Source organism: Branchiostoma floridae, chromosome 3 (genome assembly GCF_000003815.2).
Source record: "Branchiostoma floridae strain S238N-H82 chromosome 3, Bfl_VNyyK, whole genome shotgun sequence".
NCBI classification, from domain to species: domain Eukaryota; kingdom Metazoa; phylum Chordata; class Leptocardii; order Amphioxiformes; family Branchiostomatidae; genus Branchiostoma; species Branchiostoma floridae.
Window position 1 is genome coordinate 29,633,539 of NC_049981.1, and position 26,487 is coordinate 29,660,025.

Here is a 26,487-nt window from a genome sequence, read left to right on the forward strand (position 1 = left end):
GCGTATATTTGAGTGGTGCAGGTAACATTTCTCTGGTGCAGGTAATTCCAAAAGTTACCTGCACCAGTGCAGAAAAAAAAAATATTTCGAGCCCTAATGGGGCTGAAATGTCAAAGTGCTGAATCGTCCTGATAATGTAATATATAAATGAAACTTATCTTGTACACAATTGAAGAAGATGTTTCTCTCATTGTTGAATATTGAACAGTCAACTATAAAATGACACTCGTCTTCTATCCTGTTTTAGTTATAATACTGACAAATTCTATGCTGATAATAAGTATGTTCAAACGGATGTTTTATCCACTTTTGGCGTATATTTGACTGGTGCAGGTAACATTTCTCTAGTGCAGGTAATTCCAAACGTTACCTGCACCAGTGCAGAAAAACAACAACAAAATGAAATATTTCAAACCCTGATGGGACAGAAATGTCAAAGTGCTGAATCGTCCTGATAATGTAATATATAAATGAAACTTATCTTGTACACAATTGAAGAAGATGTTTCTCTCATATTGTTGAATATTGTTGAATATTGAACAGTCAACAATAAGATGACACTCGTCTTCTATCTTGTTTACGTTTCAATATATTGACAAATTCTTTGCTGATAATATAGGAAAGTTTATTTGCAAATTCTTGCCCGAGGGCTAATTGCAATATGGCACGTACAGAATACATAGTAAACATACAAACATGTAAAATAAAAGACTTAGGTATAAATAGCAAAGGTGACAAGTGGAAACAAGTGACTATTCTAGCAATAATATGGACTGCTGAGAGCAAAGATCTAAGCATTTGGTGTTTCACTTCTTTTCTGGAAGCAGTGTAGGACGAAGTGTCCCATTTTTTCTATATTCTACCCACAGACGACGGAGATATCCTTATTTGCGGACGATGCAAGCGGCTCTTCTCAAACATCCACCGCCTCCAGCACCATAAACTGGTGGGCTGTCGGCCCCACGTCACCTGTGGCTGCAGGAAAAAGGACCTCAAAGTAGACGACTTCGCAGGTAATAACTTTCACTGCTCTCACTCACTTTCACTTGCACTTTCACTGCAGCCATGAAACGGACGTAAGGTGCTCAGCAAGTCTATCAAGAAGTGACCGGGAGAGTCGTCTGGTTCATACACTCGCAGCCGTTGTGTCATGGTGAAAGCAATAAAGGCAACCTAAGCAATATTAGCCCGAGTCAGAGTTGTAGTACTTCAATTATGAAAGTCAGTTTTTGGGGCACTTTCTGCGTAATTAGATGTAGCAACTTTATTCCATTCCATTCCATACCAACATTCAAGGAGCAAATATTCGATACCGCAGTGGCGCGAGGACGCCGTGAAGCCTAATTTCTGTAGGTTATATTATTTAGGGAATCCTAGCGCAGCTTGTTTCTGCGCCATTTTTAACCACTCAAAGTACGAAATAATGATGTAAACGTGAGAATATAGTGCAGTAGATATCATCAATTTCATACAAATTGCCCCATCCAGAATATTCACACTTTTAACGCTCTAATATTGCTTGGGTTGCCTTTAGGGCAAGGGGAGCAAAACGTGGGCTAGTAATACATAAAGGAAAACGTAGAATCGTGATGACAGCCCGCCTTAAGTTTGATTGAAATGCGACGACGACGACGATGGTTATGCTCACATTTAATGAAGTTAATGGTGTTTTTGTGTTCGTGAATGGCTGAGAGAAGGACCTCATACTGGATACAGAAATACACACCTTACGTTGTTAAGTTACGACTCAGTTGTATGAACTCGTCTTTTTCCTTTCCCCAGTTGACCAGCCGCCGGCCTCCCTGTCCTGTGCGGAGTGTGGTCAGCCCTGCAGCAGCCCGTGGGACCTGCTACAGCACGCCAGCCTGCAACACGACAACACAATATACCTACAGGACCAGGAACAGGAGGGGGAGGGGGGCATGGGAACGTTAGTAGGGGACGCGGACGGTTCCGAGGGGAAGGCCTCCCTGGAGATGGAGAGCGACGTCACGTCGTCCGTTTCCGGAGAGAGCACGGACGAACAGATGAACAGTTTCGTTACCGACCTGAAACTGGAAACAGGTCGATGATTTGGGAACAGGTCGCGACTGTTTGTTTGTTTGTTTGTTATTCGGGAAAGTCATCGATGGGGTGCAATAAGGAGTTTCGCGATTCTAAGTAGCATGCGCAGCGAAATTCTTTGTGGGTAAATTACCTACAACGCATTTCCCTTCGCTGCCAAAGATCAAGGCCTCCGGCAGTTTTTTTTTATCACGACCACTGTCTCGTTTTTGTTGTTGTTGTTGTTGTTTATGACTCAGGGGCCTTCACCTTTGAGCTGACATATTACAAACAATGCATTTCGCTGAACATCCGCGCTTAGAATCGTGAACCTTCGTATTCTCTTCTCCTTAGTAGCCTGTTGCACCCAGCGATGTGGTGACTCAACCAAACCGCGAGATTTTGTTTTTGAGAGTCGTTTGATGTAACACCTGTTGTATCTAAGTTTGTATGATCGTTTCTATAATAGTTTTGAAATGTAGAGTACCTGGACTATGTTAGGAATGTCAGGCTTCAGCGCCACATGAACATCTTCTGTAAAGACTATAAAAAAACTGAGAAACTTGCTATTATGGAGTTCTTCGTCATACCTTGACTGTTGTTGGTATTATCAAACGTTCTCAACTTAACTTGTCTACTGAGAAATTACCATACAAATGTAGGTGGGAAACGCCATTTTGGTTTACCCTGCTTCTTTGGTTGCAAGTAATTTAGATAATTGCTGGTTATTATGCTGTAAATCATAGTCATTTTTATGTTCTCCGTTTCGCTCAGTGCTGTAAACCTGTGATATTATACATTTACACTGGCGATGATGTTCACCTCGCTGCTTTACATTGAAAGATTCACAGGTGAAGCATTATAGTTGGACTCATTTTCAGATCGCTGTTAAAGACGGACCTGGAAGTTGTTATCAGGATGGGACAACAGTACATCTTCACTCGATCGTTTGTGAATGTGACTCGAACGGCCTTTATTCAAGGTAACTTACATTAAGTCAGGAAAAGGAGTTCAAATGCCAGAGATGATAATTCCTAGACAAACTACATGGAACGCCAGAATGTTCTCAAATGGAATGAACGATTTGTGAGAGTGTTAATGAAAGGAGAGATTAAGATATTGAGACTGAGATTGAGAGAGAGAGAGAGAGAGAGAGAGAGAGAGAGAGAGAGAGTCAGATTGGCCATTATTTGTACAACGATTTGCCTTTCTGGCCAACTAACTTCCAAACCGACTGTGTATAGTACATGTATCATGTGCCCAATGTAACTCAAACATATTTTTGAAAGACACCCTGTGGCGATTACTACTGGTCGTGAAACAGGTTCAAGTTCAGGTAAAAGAGTTAGCTTTGTCCATTTCGACTATTTGAATTCCTAGGATGTACTTCTTGTAAGATGACCAACAACAAATAACGTCAAGTTGATTCGATTATATGAATGATATCAATTTTCGTCCGTTTCAAAAAGATAAAGTTCTCAACCATATTGTAAATCGTAAAGAGCAACTACAAAATGGCAAATGTATGCTGTAGATTAAATTTAACATTTTGTTGACATTTTTTTATTCGAATCAGTTGTTGGGTTCCTAGAGGATGCCATCCATAAATCGAACCAACATGTACGCTTCAGAAGAAAACGTGTCACTTGAAATCTTTGACATATCGAGCATCAAATCAAAATGTTGTGGACAAACCTAAGACACAGAAATAGATACACGTCACAGCACAAGACATAATTGATGAATAAATTTTTGTGATAAACCCCTCTCCACAGTGATATATATAGTTCTTCAAACTGATTTGTGTATTTTAAGTATAACGTTAGTTGAGTAATTGTAAACTTTCTGTTTAGATATTGAAATGTGTACACCGTATAGGCCGATATCTCTGTTTTACACCGTTGTATCGATGGAGTTCATATCGACACCAGGCCAATACAATGAATGTTTATAAATTTGCAGTATATTTCTTTCTTCCTTCCATGTTAATTTTGAACAATTCTTATCGTTGAAGAGATTCCTTAGTGAGTCACGTATGTACACAGTTGATAGAATTTTCATCAAGTAATGACTACTTTTTAAAGTTAATTTGGAGGTGCGTGTGTTTACCTTTAAAAAGTAGTCACTGCTTGATGAAAATTCTATTAACTGAGCAATTCTTAGAATAGTAATTGACAAATGGGTCGCCCGCAGATGACTTTGTGAACTAAGCCAGAGCTATGAGTTCGGCTTCGGCACTTATTGCGCATTATGTCTAACGACTACACGAACATCAAAGTAAGATTCGGCCCACTTTTACCGAGGTAATTACTTCCCATTAAATAATTCAAACGCGCTGAAAGAAGCAGTATGGTGTTCTGGATTCGATCGTCACATAAACGACGCCAATGTTCTAAAGTCAAACAGCACGTTATATGGTCCATTGGGTGATGTTAGGAGCAGAGCATTAATACAGTTGTTTTCCTATACGACATCGTTGCAGTGTACGCACGGAAATAAAAGTCCTGGCAAACGTAGTATGCTGTAAAATAAACTGTTAGTTCGCGCTACAAACTTCGTGGATGTGCGTTACGAGCGAGTAAAGTCGTGCTTTATACGGCTTTATGTATTACGCTCCTCTAGGGACTGTTTTAAAACACAGATGGCACTTTCTACGGTCATCGGTGACGTGCGACTGAAAACGTCTGACTAAACGCCCCACGCTTCTTGTCTGCGAAAGCTCAGTAATTGGGCATGACAGAATGCAGGGATGTTCACGGTTTTGTTGAAGAACCGAAGTGTTACTCTCCAAGCAGAGATTAGGCTCCGGCTGTTTTTTTAACGTTCTTTGTTAGTCGTTTTTATCGGGCTTTCTATTTTGTATTTTATCTTGCTGTGTCAAAACCTAATGTTTGGCTGGCGTACTTCAAGAAAAATGACAAAATAGAAAGCCCGATAAAAGCGACTAAAAAAAACGTTAAAAATCAGCCGGAGTCTAACCTCTGCTTGGAGAGTACCGAAGTGTGCGATCTCCTAGTTTCTACCAGACTGACTACGCTGGCTATCACAGGGAGAAAAAATTGCCAGGGGAGTCTTGCTACCAGCTGAGGAGTTGGTAGGCCACTAAGGGGAAACATGAACCGAAAGGTGGTATTTCACTGCAGTTGGGCACCGGTGCGGCACTGTGGGGTTCGTAGATGACTCAACGAATTTCAGAGATAAAGAACGTTTTGTGTATTTTGTTGTCTTCTGAGTCATACTTTTACGTATTACGCAATATCTAAATTATTAGAAATTGGCGAAAATAACACAGTTACAGTAACCGCAGTGAACGAACCCCGCAGTGCCACACCGGCGCCCCAAGTGCAGTGAGATACCACCTTAACTTAAGCGTGGACTGACTCCCCTGGCCAGTTTCCCATGTCTTTACCGAATTCTACTATCTCTATACCCCCGTAGGAAAGCCTGGGAGAGGGTTTAATATAGGGATCTCCTGCGTGCAGAAAAAAAGATACCAAAATTGCCGAATTTCTACACAATCTTATTTTCCGTTGACGAAATATACATTAGAATATACATGTACAATATACATATGAAACTATACATCTCTTTTTATTTATCATCAGCAAGGCTATAGTCCTATTCAACATAGATAGTTCCCGACGGACAAACATTAAACAAAAAATGCAGCATCCCAGTCATCGAAACCACCAAGATGACACATGGAATATTCAACGTTTGCTAGCAAAGGTTCTTTTCCTGGTTTTGAATTGTTATCATCCTAATACAGGCATGTTGATGTTCCAAGGTTGAACCCATTAAACACTGGCACCTCTTCGTGAACCCGTAATGCTCTAAACCCTGCCAAGTTGAATGGAATTATTTCTGTAACTCAAAATCTTGTCATTGACAGTCACAACTGAACGTTAGAGTCCCTCGACTGCATTCTTATCAGTAATAATTCAAATTTGCCATGTTTAATTCTCGTGAACCCGTAATGCTTTGACTAAGTCCTACCAAGTTGGATAGAATTATTTCTGCAACTCAACATCTTGTCATTGAAAGTTGCAACTGAACGTTAGAATCCATCGACTGCATTCTTATCAGTAATAATTCAAATTTGCCATGTTTAATTGTCTTGAACATAAAATGCTCTGACTAAGTCCTACCAAGTTGAATAGAATTATTTCTGTAAATGAAAATCTTGTCATTGAAAGTCGCAACTGAACGCCAGAATCCCTCGACTACATTCTTATCATTAATAAATTCAAATTTGCCATGTTTAATTGTCGGAAACCTTAAATGCTCTAAGACCTGCCAAGTTGGATGAGAATCATTTCTGCAACTCAACATCTTGTCATTGAAAGTCACAACTGAACGTTAGAATCCCTCGACTGCATTATTATCAGTAATAATTCAAATTTGCCATGTTTAATTGTCGTGAACCCGTAATGCTCTCAACCCTGCCAAGTTGGATAGAATTATTTCTGCAACTCAAAATCTTGTCATTGAAAGTTGCAACTGAACGTCAGAATCCCTCGACCGCATTCTTATCATTGATAAATTCAAATTCAAATTTGCCATGTTTAATTGTCGTGAACCCGTAATGCTCTCAACCCTGCCAAGTTGAATGGAATTATTTCTGTAACTGAAAATCTTGTCATTGAAAGTCACAACTGAACGTCAGAATCCCTCGACTGCATTCTTATCAGTAATAATTCATATTTGCCATGTTTAATTGTCTTGAACCTTAAATGCTGTAACCCTGCCAAGTTCGATAAAATTATTTTGCAACTCAACATCTTGTCATTTAAAGTCACAGCTGAACATCAGAATCCCTCGACTGCATTGTTAGTAATAATTCAAATTTGCCATGTTTAATTGTCTTGGACATAAAATGCTCTAAGTCCTACCAAGTTGGATAGAATCATTCTGCAACTCAACATCTTGTCATTGAAAGTCGCAACTGAACGTTAGAATCCCTCGACTGCATTCTTATCAGTAATAATTCGAATTTGCCATGTTTAATTGTCGTGAACCTTAAATGCTCCAAGACCTACCAAGTTGGATAGATTTATTTTTGCAAGTCAACATCTTGTCATTTAAAGTCACAACTGAACTTCAGAATCCCTCGACTGCATTGTTAGTAATAATTCAAATTTGCCATGTTTAATTGTCTTGAACATAAAATGCTCTAAGTCCTACCAAGTTGGATAGAATTATTTCTGCAACTCAACATCTTGTCATTGAAAGTCGCAACTGAACGTTAGAATCCCTCGACTGCATTCTTATCAGTAATAATTCGAATTTGCCATGTTTAATTCTCGTGAACCCGTAATGCTCTGACTAAGTCCTACCAAGTTGGATAAAATTATTTTGCAACTCAACATCTTGTCATTGAAAGTCACAACTGAACTCCAGAATACCTCGACTGCATTCTTATCAGTAATAATTCAAATTTGCCATGTTTAATTGTCGTGAACCTTAAATGCTGTAACCCTGCCAAGTTGGATAGAATTATTTTGCAACTCAACATCTTGTCATTGAAAGTCGCAACTGAACGTTAGAATCCCTCGACTGCATTCTTATCAGTAATAATTCATATTTGCCATGTTTAATTGTCTTGAACCTTAAATGCTGTAACCCTGCCAAGTTGGATAGAATTATTTTGCAACTCAACATCTTGTCATTGAAAGTCACAACTGAACGTCAGAGTCCCTCGACTGCATTCTTATCAGTAATAAATTCAAATTTGCCATGTTTAATTGTCGTGAACCCGTAATGCTCTAAACCCTGCCAAGTTGGATGGAATTATTTTGCAACTCAACATCTTGTCATTGAAAGTCACAACTGAACTCCAGAATCCCTCGACTGCATTCTTATCAGTAATAAATTCAAATTTGCCATGTTTAATGTGGAGGACGTCAAAGTCGGCAATTCATTCCGCGATTATTCAGGTTATTAATGGGAATTATTTGCAAGCTGCAGGGGGAAGATTGGTCCTTTTCCGTCAACACGGAATCATTAAATGTCATAATTAAAACAACGACGCCGAGAATTGGAGTGTAACAGTGTCTAGCTGGGGACGGAATTAGTCATTTCTTTGACCTTGGAGTTCAGTGTCTATCGATTCGATGGGGCGAAATTATAACGCTAGTTCACCTTTATCCGCGAGGTAACCTATATCCGTTTTTTTTTAAACAAACAGGCTATTTGGGGATATAAAGTCAATAGACGGTGGTTTCAAATTGTGATATTGCAGTTGTTTTCAAAATATTTCCCCGTTCGTCTACTTGATATCCTTTAACTAAAAACAACGATATAGGTTACACCGCGGATAAAGGTGAACTAATATGCAAATGTAGCGAGATTAGTCATTTCTCTGACCTTGGAGTTCAGTATCTATTGATTCTATGTGGCGACATTAGGCCACAGCAAGTGAATTGTATAGACGACATCAGCGCGCTCATTAAAACAAACTTTTTTTCCTCTTCGGGGATTTTCAGATAGACCAAAATAGGCAAACATGTTTTGTTGTAGCCTAATAATCATACTTGTAGAAGTGACACTAGGGTACGTAACCATGACTAGGTATAGTTGCAGAACTAAAATTTGCTGGATTATTGTAAAGAGTGCCACCAATATGGAAGCTATCAATGTAGTTGCCAGCTTGGCAAGTGATACCAGTGTACCACACTAGTGTCCCTTTTAGTTTTACTACACTAACGTTAGTTCACTTCTTTAACACAGGAATGAATACCTTGTTTGTTGTGATGCCACTGCAAATCTTGTTACGACGTTTATGGTGTCTATTTTGAAAATTTAGCCACCTTGTTTTTTTTCGCGCTATCTCATTATTTTTACACTCTGCAAAGATGTCATCCATAAAATTTACTTGCTTTGGCCTTATACAACAACAGGCTTTATGGACACGACAGAAAGTACAGTCACTTTTGTATGGTCAACAAACTACAACAAACAAAAAGAGAAAGAATACAGAACATATATCACAATTCTACTAATCAAACAGTATAGGATAATAAGATTCTACTAATTAAACAATATAGGATAATAAGGAAAAATCTCTATACAATCAGGTGGGGCTAAATGTGTCACTATCTTTTCTGATCACAAAGCAATCTTTTATGTTTGTACCTATCTTAGCATTATGAGGACTGTCGGATCTAAAGATACAGTCAAATCTTCTTCTGGTATCTATAATTTTGAAACATTCAAATTTCAGCGAGCGCTATATCCGCCAGCTAAGGACCCACTCCGCCGCGCTCAGAGAGAGGAATCTGGCCCTCCAGCCATCCTGATTTGTACCTCAGAAATTATTGATATCACCTAGCAGGGTGATAAGCGCCCCCGATACATAATGTATGATAACAAATCTCAAATTTCTCCGCCGAGGGTTCGAAATTTACTGGTGGAGGGGGCCCGAAAGTGTGCGTCGCCATGGTAACGGAACCTGTTGCCGGTAATGTATGAATAGAGGGGGCGTGCGGATCGATCGAAGAGTCAACAAAGGAGTTGTAAAAAGACGTAATAGCTACGGAAACCAGGAGCAGCGGTGATAAGAGATAAAACAAATGAATCCAAAACCACCCCCGATTCCGAGATTATTTGACACACAAAAAGAACAAATGACATTAACGCTAGTTCACCTTTAACCAAGGGATAACCTATACCCGATGTTCCTAAAAGAAATTGGTATTTGGGGATATCAATTCGACGGAAGGTGGTTTTTAAGTTGCAATAAGTATGCCAGTTTCAAACTACCGTCCATCAACTTGATATCCTAATAACCGGTTATTTTTCATGCAACGGATATAGGTTACCCTGCGAATAAAGGTTAGCTAGCGTAACCTGCATTTCATATCCATTAGCACCGTTACAAGAAATGGTAGCCTCCGAGAGAAATTCCCCGTCAAACATTGACGAAGTTTTGTTTTCTTTTCTATTTTGCTTCTGGACAGACGAGGACAATGTGGCACTGCACTCAATTAAGTTATATTAACAGTGCCACATACAAAGTACTGACAGAAGGTAAAGGTAGTCTTTTCTTTTCTTTTAACTCCCCGACCGAAGGGCATGTACCCATTTTTACACCTGGGTGAAGTGAGGAAGGTCGTGTAAAGTGCCTTTCCCAAGGGCACAACGTCGGGGGCACGGCGAGTATCGAACTCGGGACCTCTAGATTCCGAGCCGAACGCTCTGCCAGTTGCGTCACACACGACGCTAGCGAAGCAAGTTTATCGCGGTGTCCATCTTGTGTGTGGGTACGGACTGCAGTATTATCACAACATGCGCATCCGTAGTCTTTTCTTTTACCTCCCGACCAAGGACAGTTCAGGTACCCATTTTTACACCTGGGTGAAGTGAGAAAAGACGCTTTTCCCAAGGGCGCAACATTGGGGGCACGGCAGGTATCGAACACGGGACACTAAGAACATATTTATCGCGGTGTCCATCTTGTGTGTGGGTACGGACTGCAGTACTATCACAGCTTGTGCATCTGGAGATGTCATGAACTGTACCTGACCAAGCCCTGCCCTAGCATGGCCTCAGGCTACCTGGGCAAATTGCGATCTCCAAATAAAGTATTCCTCAGCGGGTATCTTCTCAAGCCACCTCCGCGGCCGTGGGATTAGGTCACAGCAAATAAATATTGTATAATGGATGACATCCTTTTCAGACTGCAAAAATAGTGACATATTTATATGTATATGTATGTGCGTGTTTGTGTGTGTCTTTCTGTGTGTGTGTGTGTGTGTGTGTGTGTGTGTGTGTGTGTGTATGTGTGTGTGTATGTGTGCGTGTGTGTGTCAGTCAGTTAGTGAATTCGCCTTTATTTATACTGATAAGCCCTGTCGGCCAACATGTAGGCCGTTCTTCCCAGAGGACCAGTTGAGGGGAGGTGTCACGGGTGCGTGTGTGTGTGCGTGTGTGTGTGCGTGTGCGTGTGTGTGTGTTGAAAATACTGGTGTTCTAGTGCATTCCATTTTTACACAACTGTCAAACACGACTGTCTTTGTTGGATCACTTCGGCCGAAATTAAAAGAAAAAAGAGACTCCATACCGACTGACTCCACTGACCCTACATTTTCAGTACCTTAAACGGAAAAGCATCTCTGTTTTTTTTTTTTTTTTCAAACGCCTGCAGACCGTACGCCGAGCGTGGTGATACCGATCGTGGGCTCAGCCCGGTCACCTTCCATGGGAATAATGGCGAGTCTCTCCTCAGGCGATCACGGTGCTAGACACTGCTAGCTATATCCGGCATCAATATGAGGAAAGCTAATATTCACATAACGTTCATCATTCACCATTATTCATCCTCTTTTTTTAGGTGCAGCAGGTAAAGTCTGATTTACATAACGTTAATAAACCTTTATCCCTGGGGTAACATATATCCGTTGTGTTTAAAAGCAGGGTATCTAGGGATATCAAGTCGTTGGGCGTTGGTTTCAAACCGCAATATTTTCAATGTACAAAAATATGGAAAATATTCCACTTTGACTTCGACTTTGATACCCCTAACTTGAAACAACGGATATAGGTTACCACACTGATAAAGGTGTTGCTACAGGGTAACAATTACTCAAGCACACGTCGATGAAGGTTAGACATCCATGTAACAAGATATGCCAAAAAGCAGTTACTCAAGCAACTGGATGTGATTTTGGAAACGGACAGACGTTTCAGATATTCAACTTCCTCTCGATTTTCAGTTATCGTTGAGATAAAAGAACAGATGTGTTTTATGATCAAGGGTTTGTCTAGTTTCATTAGTTATATGAATTTTCTACAGAACTTAAGTGTATGAAATATGAGAATAGATTTTGTACGGTCCTATATGCGTAGGCTGCCTAAGCCTCACGGAATATGTACGATGCCTACGCCTTAAAGAAAAGGTACATGCCCTCACTCAAAGAGTTATCGGTTCTTTGCAAACGTTTCCAAGGTCGTTCCATGACTATTGTGACGTTCCTTTAAGCTAAGGGCACAACCCGCCGTAGGTGCAAATACGTGCTGTCTATGTGCCAAAACGTGGGCAATCTTTTGGGATCTTTAAGTGGCAAGTACCGCCTCCGTACGAATTCGTAGGGAATCCGACGGATTTTGGAGCACGCAGTAGAACTTTACGTGCAGGCAAAACTTTGTGTGCCATCAGGCTGCGGATTCGCCCCCCGTACGTGCCAGTACGGGCGACGCGCCTGCCCTGTACAGCCTGAAAACTTTCAGAAATACGTAGTGGACGTGGTCTCCCAAAAAAACGTACGGACACATTGCACGTACGGCAGGTTGTGCCTTTAGCTTTAATGTGGGAAAGCAAAAAACATCACTCATTTATGAATGTCTACCATTTCAAAGCTAGCCTCCAGGCATAACGTTAGACTCTGGTTACTACTTTTTCTGCAGTGCAATAGACGTTTTATGTACTACGTGTGCACGCAGACGGGCTCATAAATCGATAGTAAGCTTATATCTTTCTGCTCGGAGGGTAAAACTCCGGAGAGTTATGACGGGATGATGATGACAAGGGTATGAGTAGCATGCTCTTAACGAATTAAAAACGTGACATGGACAGTCCCCAAGATGCACATGTATCAACGTAATGTGGTTTATTCTACTCCCCTTCGAACATAGCTTTTATAATTATGCACTTGAAAACATTTAATCTGAGAAGACGTGCTCTTCATGATAAGAATTATGTTGGCAACTCTGTTAGCTTAGGAATGCCCTTTATAAAAGTATTGTTTTAGGTAGCTGGTCTGTGTATCAGGTGTTGCGTCGTGTTGTGTTAAATGTCTTCTTCCAGAACATTAAGATAAGCACATACTGCTACTCTCTATCCTGGGAGTTAGGTATCACTCTAAAATTAGGAACCATGATATGCCAACAGCACGAGATAGCAAAATAAACATTTCTGTTGGAGTACCAAAGAAAGCTGCTTAGAGGCCCATTTTCAAACGTGACTTTCGTAATTTTGACACCTACCCACCTACCAAATGTTATACAATCCATCCACAGCTTCTCGAGTTCATAATCAGACACACACACACACACACACACACACACACACACACACACACACACACGCACACGCACACGCACACGCACACACACGCACGCACGCACACACACACACACACACACACGCACGCACACACACACACATGCACGCAAGCACGCACACGCACGCAAGAAAAACGAGTCACCACTAGGAATCGCGGCTCTGAAATATGCTATATATGCTCTCTGTATTTTATCACTGTACACGCTTAAGATTAAGTACTTCGTGAAAGTTATAATGTTTTAAAGTGGTCTCTGAGGTGGATCCAAGAAACTTCCACATCATAATTGCTCTAAGCCAAATGTATGGGTGAATATATGCCACAGTTTGCATTGATAGCTAGTTATATTACAGCAGTGTGTAAAGTATAGATATACATATCATAGTGCAGGCGCCAGTTCACCGATAACCAAATGGAGTAATAAAGATTTAAGTATAAAGAACTAAGAACACTTGTCGGTAGAGGGAGGGGAAACGGTAAGTAGATCGAGTAGAACTAAAACAGGTGTTAGAGATATGCTGGTAATCTAAAGCTTCCTTTGCGCATTGTACGGCAGAAGATAGTCAACAAACGCAATGTAGCCCCACCATTCCAACAGGATGGCGACCTCGCTGGGTCCGCTCTGCGACCATAAACCATTATTATATTCTTTTTTATTTGCTATTGGACAGACGAGGACAATGTGGCGCTGCACTCAAGTTAGTAACTTGCCACAAACACGGTACAGAAGGTAAAGGTAAACTTTTCTTCCCCCCCCCCCCCGACTGAACTCAGGTACCCATTTCTACAACTGAGTGTCGAGGCCACGGCGGGTATCGAACTCGGGACCTATAGATTCCGAGCCTAAAACTCTACCAGATACACCGCACACGACGCTACCTACAATTTGACAGATCAATCAGCAAATCTTTAAGCTAAAACCGATTTGGGGGGGGCGTGTTGCCTATTCAGTCGTATTTTTACATTTTGCGTGATGCTCCAATATTATGAAACCAAGAGCAAGTAAAATAGCCCATCGGGAAAGTGCATGTCCAACCCCACTTGCCAGATCAGGCAAGTAGGATTTTTCAATGAGTGACTTTGATATGCTTGTTACTTTTCACATTCATTTCACAGTCATGACAGTATAGGTCAACACAGAAAAATAGAGCCAATGATAAAGGAATTCCATCACTGGAAGTGAAAATGCATGGAAAAAAAGTCATTTAAATTGGGGGCAAGTGACATTTATTTTATGATATTCAACGGTGCAATGGCCGATTGGGTAGAGTGTTCTCCTTGCATTTGGTAGGTCGTGAGTTCGATCCCCGGCCGAGTCATACCAAAGACTTTAAAAATGGTACATGCTGCTTTTTCTGCTTAGCACTCAGCATTCGGGAAAGAGTATGGAAGTTGAACCCGCACCACTACCAGTGGACTAGCCCCCTGCTGTAGTGATTGCACAAAGTTGTGTGGCCCAGGGCTACTGAAACGGAGATGGGCGTCGCCGTATGCGCCATCAGGCGCGGGAAGGACCTGTGACTTTGACATTTATTTTGTTTCTGGCTCGCAGCGAGGACGCAGCTCGATCGCCGTCTGGCGAAATGGGAGCCTATAGCCATTGCTTTGATCCGTCTCGAACGCGTTGATTTACAGCATCACCAACAGCCGCACACATGTTGCTCTTATCTCCCAGCTCCACAAGGACCGCACGTGTCTATTAGCCAAAACTTGGCGAATATCAAAAGCAAGCCCTGATCCGTTTACGAGACTTTAGTGAACATGCCGGATAACGGGAACGTCACTAAGGATTAGCGATAATCCTCGCTGGCAGGGAATCACCAGTCGGGTCATCCTTCAGCCAGGCTGAAATGGATGCGTGGAAAATGTGAGTTTTACGACCGAGGGCGGTCTATCTATCTAAATGTACATGTTTCTCTACATGCGCGGACAAACCCACAAGACGTCCGCTGTAGGCAATAGTCCTGCGTAATCATTAATGTAAGTTTGTTTGCAAGTTCATGTCCGGAGGCTAATTGCAAGTACATGGTAGAAACATAGGGAACATACATATGACAATGGATGAATATCATTGTAAAAAGAGACTTCTCGAATACTGGTGTTGGCTATTTCTGAAGGTCCCCCCCCCCTTTTTTCTACAAGTTATGGATTCTATGATTTTTAAAGGATATTAACTCTCTATTCGTCCGTGAATGTGGGGAGTTGGGTTATGTTATCGTGACTTCTCCAGGCAAACTCCTTTCCTTAGGAATCTCCCTTTCCTTTCAGAAGAGAACTTTAGGCAACGTTGAAGCTAGCGAACCAGATCCGTAGAGCCGCCGCTTTCGGCAATCTCAGATCCTGATGATGACAGGTTGGTTGTCCGGTGATGTCTCGCTGATGGAAATATAACGTGGGCGGCAACAGATTTACACACGTTCGGTACAACATAAACCGCCTTGATGTAGGAAGAAAAAGGCTACACATTCATCACAAGTTTAAGTTTCCAAACGTAACATCCAGGCACAATCATACTGGTTAGATATAAGTAGTGAAGCACTGTATTCCAGTCATCGATATTATCTATGTTGTTTATAGGGAAATAACAAGGCCTTTACAAAGCCCTTATTTTCTTTCGACCTTTATTTAACCTTCAAAGTTGATACATCTTCGGCCTAAGCCGTTTTTCAAGATTTCAAGGGTGCAGAAGGTCAAAGGTAGTGCCTTCTTAATAATACTCACAAAAATGTACAATTTAACATTCATCCGAAAGCTATATCACGAGTACAACTATAGTACATTGCATGTATAAGGTTTGTTCATGGATATACATGTAATTTGCAACAAAAAGCAAAAGAAAAAAAAAACGAAGGTAGCACTCAGTTTAAAGATTCCGCCAATGTCTCATCCAAAGTCATATCAAAATAGACCAGCTGCTGCATTCTTGCTTAAAGGTTAGTAGTTGGAATAATGGCGTCCAGGGTTATAAAAGTAAATGTAACATCTGTGCAGCATCCGTATTGAATCGATTATCATTTCCGCAATAAAAAAAGCACTTGCGTGGATTTGACTACCAGTGTTTTCATGTCCCAAAACAGAGATTACGTTAGATTGGTTATCATTAATAAATCAGCAATATGGCTACTTAACATTTAGAACGGTGTGCTAAAAATCCAGCCGGGCATAAACCGGCATGTTTTAGGAGATTTACCGTAAGTTGTAAAATTGCAACGAAGGCCGAGGTTTGCTAACAGGCATTGAACGATTGTGTATGTTGTGTCTTTATGTGATTTGCACGATGTATGTGATATGAGATGTTTATAGATACATCTATTGAGGACGTAAATGGCGTAATATGTAACTTTTTTTTCTTATTTCATCTGATTCTTACTTCTTTGCGAATTCAAACTGGCGGAAGTACAGCAGGCTAGTACATTCACGTGTTTTTAATACTGCATACCAAATATGGTTTACAAAAATCAAAATACTGTACATAGACATTACTACTACATGCATATATACATGCATGCTCTTCCCTCATGATATCAACGAAAAGCGGTCTTCAGGACGATTTGGGCTTCAAATGTAGAAACACAATTTTCAGAAAATGAAATATGTGCAGCAATATTTTTTTTTAAATACAGGCCAGGGCGTTTTTCTTCGAAACTTTGAAACAGGTTAACGTTACAAACTAAGCATTAGTCAAAAAAGCATGGGTGAATTTTAATGCCTTTGGATGTTGGTAAAGATAAACAAGATAGGCCACATATCATGCAAATCAACGGTTGATTTGTATATTATTAAAATACAAATACACGTATATCTCACTGATGTTAAACTTTATGCCCATCACATATCTAATTTGTGGAGAGGAACATTACTTATACAAATCAGGACATAGTTTACATGATTAATGAGGACATTCTTTATACCACAGTGGCAAATAATGCAAATTCCACACGTGTGTTATTTATAACGTTATATGCTTATATCACAAGCTTTAGGAAGGAATTGCAGGGGACATCCACAACATTTTACACGATGCATCCGGCATAAATGAGCTGCTGCAACACCGTCTTCGCCACAATTTGCATCATTTTTATTCGTTGCAATGATTTATCTCTTATTCTAAATGTCAAACCACGAGAACAGGATCCGGAGCGAGTTTTACGACACAACCATGTAGACAAGCCATCCCAGATAATACCGTGTGGCTGACAGCAGGCTCCCTGAAGAGACGTTCCATCGATTTTTATTGCCCCGCAGCAACATTTTTTATATTCCGTATTTGCCTCTGCACAGGTCAGAGACATTGAAATGCACGAGAAGCTTTTATCATACGATGTGGGGGAGAGGGAGAGACAGAGACAGACAGAAAGAGAGACAGAAAGAGAGAGTGACAGAGAGAGAGAGAAAGAGAGAGTGCGCTTCGCATTGCCCTGCAGCAACATTTTTTATTCCGTATTTGCCTCTGCAGGTCAGAGACATTGAAATGCACGAGAAGCTTTTATAGTTCGATGGAGGAGAGAGATGGAGAGAAAAAGAGAGAGAGAGAGGAAGAGAGAGACAGAGAGAGAGACAGAGAGAGAGACAGAGAGAGAGACAGAGACAAACAGAGAATCAGAGAAAGAGAGAGAAACAGATTTGCATTGCCCTGCAATGATTTCGGTTGTAGAAAGAAGGTACTAAATAGGGACCTCTGAAGCCACTAATTAATGTTGTAAAATATGTTGTACCTCGAAAGGGGAGCAGCAAGTTATTATTGCCACAAACAAAGATTATCCTGGCTTTTCAAAAGCCACTTCAAAAGTTTTGACCCTGATAAAAACATTCGGGAGGGCCACATGAATAGGCAGAAATATCTGGAATGCAGTGAGAATTTCTAGAATACACTACGAATTCCCAGGAGTACACAGAGAATTTCATTGATTCAGACGGCATTCCGGCTCATTCCGTTTCTCATTTGCAGAGGCCTTAAGGTGCACTCTCACCGGACTTGGGGAACGCTTGCGGCATTGTGGGGTTCGTTCACTGCGTCACTGTTTTGTTATTTTTTCCGATTTTTATAATTTAGATATTGCGTTATACGTAAAAGTAAGACTTAGAAGACCACAAAATACAAAAAAAAAAAGAGAAAATTCATTCTCTATCTCTGAAATTCGTTGAGTATCTCTCAAACCCCGCAATGCCGCAAGCGTGCCCCAAGTCCGGTGAGAGTGCACCTTTACTAAGAAACGTTGATATCCTGGGCTACTATTTCTCTACCTTTGCCCCTAACCATAATTTCTCTGCCGACCAAGTGAAGCATTTCACGATCAATATAAGCCGCCCAATACAAAGTAACCACAGGGGAGTGGTTCTGTGGATTTTGACTTCCTGCGCGACTCTTTTGTCACCCAGGCAGAATTCGATCATCTTTAACTGCCGCAGCTGAAGGGCAGGGGGAGAGGCCAATGGAACGCACTCTCCAAGCAGAGGTTTCAGTGTGTGTGTGAATTAGTAGTGGCCGGGAATTCGTATGGTTGCCCACTTTCAAGCAGAGCTTTCACCTTTTCAGCTTCTTTTAAAAAATCTATCTAGTTGTTGACTTTTGAGCAACTTTTGCATTGCGTACTATTTGGAACCATTATATATCTGTATCTGTATCTATATAGCAGGAATAACCGGCCTTTGGCGTAACGTACCAGCTACTCAGCCAAGCGGCGCGGCAGAAGCTGGTTATGTTACTCTGAACGACATAGCCGTTGCACATCTATCTGCAAGTGTTCTTTAATTAAAAGAATACAACGAAAATGCCCCTACTTTGCTTGGTGGTAACAGATTCCTCGTATACGTGTATCTATTTATATAACGTTATACAGGTATACCTTTGGAAGTGTTGGAGGTGACAACTTAGTTGTTCATATGTATGTAACTTCGTCTTCCACCTCATCTAAGTTACAAAACTGACAAATTCTTTGCTCAAGATGTGTAACAATGAGTGATGATGAGAATGATGATGAATTATTTATTTGTAAAACATCGCAGTCTATAGGCTGAATTGATACATTACAAGTATATTGTAATAAAGTACAAGATCACGTAAACTGACGAATAATATATGCCAAAAAGTGTCAAAAACAGCAGTGAGAGTAATGGGAGCCCCTTGGCTGTTCAGAGCAGTCATACCGAGATTAACATACCTCACAGAAGACGACTGAAATCCTCTAAGACCAGGAATTATCGCTTTCCGCTGAGATTCGGGCGTCAGTGAGTTACTGACTTCATAAGAGGTGAAAGTTGCTGCGAGGGCTAAATAAATTTGACACAGGAAACCCTAATATCTTCGCCTACGAGATTAGAAACTCCGACAAAGATTAAAGAATATGCTACCAGATCATGAATCATGATCTGTTTCTTGTGACAACATCGAGGAAGTTCCTCTGGCGACGATCGTCATATTTTACGTAAAGTAGACGTGTTGGTGATCATGTTTTATTGAAGTTTGCTTGGCTAAGCAGCAAAATGTTTCTCCCCCCCTCTTAAAATGAAAACAAAAGAGGAAGGGATTTATATCCATTTCCACTACAGACTGAGGCACCAAAGTTTGACAGGTCGCTCTGCAGTTTTGTGAATTTCATGGATACATAACGATTTTGATACACAGTGTGTGGTTTGTTGTGTATGAACAACTTGTCATTATTCAGACTACTGCATCATATTCCGATGACAAAACCAAGGATAACATACTTGTATTGAATTGTTCTGCCAGTTCATCCTAGTGACGCTGAAGAAGAGTGATGGATGTCACTCGAAACGTCCGGAAGTAAATTTCCGTTTTTCTATCCAGTTGTAGAGATTGAATTGTACTTGAATAAGGGTAACAACGATCCGATTTTGGTCGGTGTACGGTCACTCAGCGCTCGCTGTCTAGTGGAGGGGGGTCTTAGTAATCTTGGAAAGTCCTCTATGATGACGTACAATGAGTAGAGATAGATTCCATGCTCCTGAAGACAAAAGACAAGCTCCAAGGCACAGAGGGACTCTGTTCCCTTTATAGTCCTTAAGATAAGAAAGTTTTAATACAAGTTTATGAGGCAATTAGAGGGGTAACTTCCAGGAAAGCTTCTTTGAACAGGCTGATAACGATGGATAGCGATTGTTTATACATGGTGTGGCTTGTTGTCTTTGAAATCAGACTACTGCACCATATTGTATTGAGTTTTTCTGCCAGTTCATTCTAGTGACGCTGAAGAAGAGTGATGGATGCCACTCGAAAAGTCTGCAGGTAAATCTCCGTTTTTATCTAGTTGTACAGTAGAGATTGAATTGTGTTTGAAGGATAACATAGATCCGATTTTAGTCGGTGTACGGTCACTCAACGCTCGCTGTCTAGTAGAAGGGGGTCTTAGCGATTTGGAAAATCCTCCATGATGACATACAATGAGATAGATTTCATGCACCTGAAGACAAAAGACAAGCTCCAAGGCACAGAGGGACTCGTTTCCCTTTATAGTCATTAAGATAAGAAAGTTTTCATACAAGTTTATGAGGCAATTAGAGGGTTTTCTTCCAGGAAAGCTTCTTTGAACAGCCTGATAAGGCCAAATTTATTCCCCGTAATAAAAGAATACATCGGGTAAGCACCTCTAGGGAAATTATCGCTGGCCTTCGGTAAATTTGACTCGGAATTAATCGTTAAGTTTTACGTTGCAAATTCTTGGTAATTTGATAGGGATAACGGTCGTAGTTTACACTCTGGAAGGCTAAGCCGTAGCAAATATAAAATCCATCCTTTAAAAGTTTGCAATCTAATGAATCCTGTAGGATTTAACAAGAAAGTCGTCGTCTTTGTAATCTATATAGATGCCAACTGTAGCTGATTTTATTGCTTCCATGATCTAGCTAACTTTCTATCACTTAAATCTATTCATATAAAGATGATTGGATACCATGTTTTAAGATGTGCGATTGTCAGAGCTAAGCAATCATTGTAAATTCTAAGATCTCTTTATATTAGTTGATCCATACAGATAAGTTTTAACGGCTTTGCCACATAGGAATGCGCGTGTCAGACTGCAGCACCTTCCTTAACAAGTTATATGTCACAGAAATCGTTTATTCAAAGAAATATAATTACATTGTGCTTCGTGATTGATTGCTTTTTCCAAGTATCGATCCATAATTACCAGGCTGCATGTCTTAAACTAATGTAATTAAACTCGTGGCCAACGTACGCGTAATGCACGTCCACTTTTATTCCAATGACAAACGTACAAGAAAAGAACAAGTTCTTGGGTGCTTGATTCAAAAGGTGTTGAATTAATGTTCTCTTTCGGAAAATAACACATATATTTTCAACAAGAAAATTAAGAGTCCGATTCAAGAGGTCGTAATTTTGTGTTGAATAATGAGATCGAAAATCAATTCATATTTTTGTGATCATCTTAGCAGGTTCTACCAACCTGCACATTTTCATTGACTTTTTTTTTTATATTCTCCTTGTTTAAGACACGAAATCTCTTGGTCATTTAGATGGTGACAGGTTTGAAGGCTGATAGCCGGTATAATGCTACCATATCAGAATGGCTACCACATCAAAATGTATACCACAGGTCTTCTACTATTCAAAATCATAAGGACAATTTGCCACCCCAGAGGGTACCGATATGTGTTGTCCTGGCCCATGGACTAGTGGCAGTTTTATACAGACCAGAAATAATGGCGGTGGCTCCAGAGGTCACAATTTGACTCCTTTCCCTAACGCCACACAGATCGATCAGGCATGGCCGGTTTTAACGACCTACGTGACTCGGTCATGCTGTATATTTTGTGAACAATGCCTGTTCTATTGTGGCCAGGAACGGTTACAAATCTAGAGGGCCAGTAATTTGTAAGCGAATGCAGTATAATAGTGTCCTTCGTCGGCTCAAATCGTTGAATCACGTCAAATCTGAATTCAGCATCCACTCAGTAGGCTGAGACAAATAGTTGCCCAGCACAGGGTTGGGATAACTATGTAAAAATGGGCTCTCTCCTGTGGATCAGCCTGTTTCCAAAATAGCGTCAGGCAAATCGTCTCCCTCTCTCCCTCTCTTCTCTCTCTCTCTCTCTCCTCTCTCTTTCTCCCTCTCTCTCTCTCCTCTCTTTCTCCCTCTCTCTCTCTCCCCTATCTCTTTCTCCCTCCCTTTCTCTCTCTCTCTCCCTCTCCCTGTGTCTCTCTCTCTTTCTTTCCCCTTCTCTCTCCTAAATATCATTTCTTCCTTCCATCACAAGGTATCTGTCACCAAAATTCAAGACCATAGCATGTCCAGGTCAAAAGATACGAAAATGGAAGTTCTGCTGCAGTACCAATGCCACCCACTAAGGGGCCCAAAATATACGTACCTTGGCTTTTGTCTTATACGGACACACAAACACACATACACACCAAAAATTACAATATCTCCATTTTCATGGAGTGTGACAATGACGGCTTCAATAGAAAAGAACTGCACATTTGCCACGATATATATCATTCCTATATTAGTACTCTTATGACCTTTCAAGACATCTTGTAAGTAATGACTCAATCTCGCGAGGTGTCATAAAAGCCTACTCACGGTCATACACCGAAGACCAAAACTTATTACATGTTGAGGCATAAACGATGGTTAATGTTGCAGTTTCTGTATAAAAGCTACGATATTGTCTTTTTTTGTTTCTTTTCCACAATCTTTCCATTCTATGAAACTTAGGGTGTGGCCACATAGGTCGTACCGTGCGATCGTCGTACGATTTTGATGCTACAGGATTTTCCAGCATGCAGTGACAGAACCAACCACTGACAGAACCAACCACAGAACAGCATTTTGTGTACCAAGACAGTTGAACTTTGCATGAGACGTACATTTTTATCCTCCCAAATGCCTAAAGTTAGCGATCGTACGACGACCGCACAACCTATGTGACCGCGCCCTTACATAGGTCGTGTGACCGTCGTTCGATTTTAATGTCTTGTTTTTTTTCAAGAAGGCCGTCACAGAACCAACCACCGACATGGATCCAAAACAGCATATTGTGTATCAAGACAGTTGAACTTGCAGGAGACCTACGTTTTTGTCCTCCAAAATGCCCAAAGACAAGTCAGCGATCGCACGACGATCGCACGGCCTATGTGACCGCACCCTTACCAAATAGATAAATGTCACGAAATGGAGAAGAGGGGGGAAGTTTACCCAGAAACAGCTATGCACACGTCGTACATATTCCCTGTGACCTAGAGGATATATAATATGTGTCAGGTCATGTGTAAACCATGTTATACACGTGAGCACATTTTATCTCGCATCTATCATTTTAGTTGCTCTTCAGATGCCTTCACACAAAATTGAATAGTCCCATAATCACAGCCGTACAGGGAAAGCACATTTAGGTACTTAAGCTACGGTAACCTGGTTTTAAGACGTTGTACTAAAAGTAGTGGCATATGCATCTTTGATGTTAACACCCGTGTCACCTTAAAGCCATGGTACGCTTCAGGTCAAATTTTACCCGTCCCGGAGTAGCTATTCTCGCCGATGTTAAACGTTTTCAATCTACACGAACGCCACTAATGTTGATGGAACCGCCCGACTGTAAGCTATAATCGCCATTGAAAGCATGAAAAGCTATTTTCGGGGAGGTTTTTGCGAGCCCCCCGGGTGCAGTAGATATGCCAATTAAAATCACTGCGCTTTTAGCAAAGTGGGGCGTGGGTCTCTGAGCTCCGCTTCTGTCACACTCGGCTTTCAAGATGGATCTGATCTCCAAGCAGATCCTCACCTCACTCACCTCACCGGTCCCATAGCCTCACCGGCCGTAGGGGCAGCACTTCCATCAACATAAGTCTTCCACCTTTGTCTGTCCTCAGCCAAGGTTGCCAGATGGTGGACTGTGTGTCCCGACCATTCTTTCAAATCACTAGTCCAGGTCCATCGTGGACGTCCCCTAGATCCTACGGTAGCATAATATAGTATCAAAAGCTGACCGAGGAGTAAAGCCAGCCTAGGAGTGTGTGTGCTACCTGAGGTGCCCGTCTGACTCCCTTTGGCCAACTGTACCCCCTGGCCAGCTTTGATACTATCTTATGGCACCGCAGGATCTGCTTGGAGATTAGATGGATCTCAGCAACGGAAAAAGTGCTTGTCTGTACAGACGTTTGATATAATATGTCGAAAGCAAAACAAATTGTATCACAACAGATTATTGATTATGATATCAATAATCAATCGTCTTATTTTGTTTCTTTTTGGACTATCTAAAGTTTGTTCCTTTTGCGTTTTGCTTGAATTATCTATCTGATGTTTTACGTATATATTTCTGGAATATTGACTTGTTCTTTGTAGACAGTGATCAATAAATGAAGTCTTCTTTTTAAAACAAAAAAATTGTGGCACAACAAAATACTAAAATCAAATTTTCTCATTTACACAGCATAAAAAAATCTAGTCTAAAGACTAAATTAATCAGGGTAAAGTCAAATGTTCCCATGTCGAAGACACCATGCAATTTAACTATGTGTAGTCTGTATTCTATCTCAATATAATGTAGGCATCCATGGAATGAATAACAGTGAAAGTTCTATTTCTGGTACGCTGTGAATTCACCAGATCCGGAGCGCCCGAAGCCAACGAGAGCTCGCTCTATTATACCATGTTGCTTGGATACCGGGCACACTCGGTTGACAAAACTCGTAAAGTCGGAACGGTCTCTTTTACAAGCCTACGAGGTGCACTGGCGCGCCGTGAACTTTAAATTGAAACTTGCTTTTGATTGTGGGGGAATCAAACGGTTGGCCACACCTGGGCGATTATGTCGGATTGGGGTAGGCGGGGTCGCTCAAGGGACGCCCGGGCAGGCTTTAGACCTGTGCGGATTATTAGGCCAATGACTGTCGCAGCTTTCTGTGACGTATTTATTGACGACTGTCACCGAGAGAGCAGTACGTATTACAGTAGAAAGAATTTAATAAAAAGAAAAAAAATAGCTAAAACGAAGAGTTACAGGAGTTCGTCGAAACAAGTGTTCAATATCAAATCCACATAGACGAGACTAGATCTCTATTTTTGCAGTGCTAGAGCAGAGGAGTACGTCCCAATGTAGTAGGACGTGCGTCTGTTATTACGGTGATACATTTTGCCATCATGTGCCGCGGGGAGGACTTGTACAGAGAGAGACAGTGATGTGGCGAATTCCCAGGCAGATTTATGACTCCGAATAACTTCTTACGTCTTTTCTCAAGATATTGGTAGGACTGATTGTGACTAAACAGCTCCTGCACTTCGAGGACATGCTACTAGGAGGCCCAAATACTTCCACCACTTCCACCTTATATTACGTGTCAGCCGAAATCGAGACCGCAGCATGCATGTCCTGAGGGCCAAACACAAGTAAACAAAAGGCCAGCTGCAGTATCAAGTTCAATCGCTAGGAGGCCCAGAATCAAACTTTACCGTCAGGACAACAAGGCCAACTTCTGTATCAAATATCGCAATCGCAAGTTGCGTTCTGTAGATTGCACGTCACACACACACATGTACTGTAATATCTATACCTGCATTTTTATGATACTGACACATTATAACAATAACGTAACGAACTGTAACTAACTCATTACAATGTAAACATTGTACGAATAACTCGAATAGACCCAAGGAACGGATGTTGCACACAAAAAGGAAACAATAAAGAGTGGACGACCACAATAGTTGGAGGTGACGTGCTGTGATTCCCCAGTGCGCTGTTTAATGACTCCTCTGAGTCTGGGAACCGACCTGTATTATCTTCATGTCTGTGGGCTGCGTCTGACACACACCAGACCTCCCGGCACCCCCGACATTATCTCACCATTTCTCTTCCGCATGCACCAGTCTTTAAGGAGGCTACAATAGGGGTATTCGGAGCTATGTATTTGGTCTGTATCCGTATCTGTGTATCGATGTAGCCGGTATACCCTAATCTCCAAGCAGATAGTATCAAAGCCTGCCAGAGGAGTGAAGCCGACTTAGGAGTGCGTTTGGCTGATGACTCCATTTGACCAGTTTCACTCCTTAGCCAGCTTTGATGCTATCTTATCCCACTGGTAAATCTGCTTGGAGATTAGGTATACCCGCCCTTTAGCGTAACACACCAGAGTCGCAGGCATGCGGTGCGGCAACAGCTGGTTATATCATTCTGAACGACTTGTCACACCTAACTTTTGCACCTATCAAGAAATGCTCTCTATAGCTAAAACTTTCCAACGTAGATGTCCTTCTGTGCGAGGTGATAACAATTTCCGCTTTTATAATAGTTCTAGGAAAATACGTAAGGTTTTCAAAGATTTATGTTTGAAGACTCCTCCTTTACTAGCCTCCCATTCTGAATTGAGGCAGGAAATGGGCACGCGTTGTTATCGTGTCTGTCT

The 26,487-nt window shown here is 41.2% G+C and overlaps 1 protein-coding gene across 1 annotated transcript in view; it reads left to right on the forward strand.

Moving 5' to 3' along the window:
• LOC118411809 (heterogeneous nuclear ribonucleoprotein C-like) overlaps nt 1-3,998 on the forward strand; it is a gene marked incomplete at its 5' end in the record, with an annotated part of 30,063 nt that extends 26,065 nt beyond the window's left edge. The window contains 2 exons of the mRNA XM_035814295.1: nt 870-1,013; nt 1,783-3,998. Coding sequence (XP_035670188.1) covers nt 870-1,013; nt 1,783-2,072 — 434 coding nt within the window. The remainder of the gene's footprint in view (nt 1-869; nt 1,014-1,782) is intronic.
• Nucleotides 3,999-26,487: the final 22,489 nt, after the last annotated feature.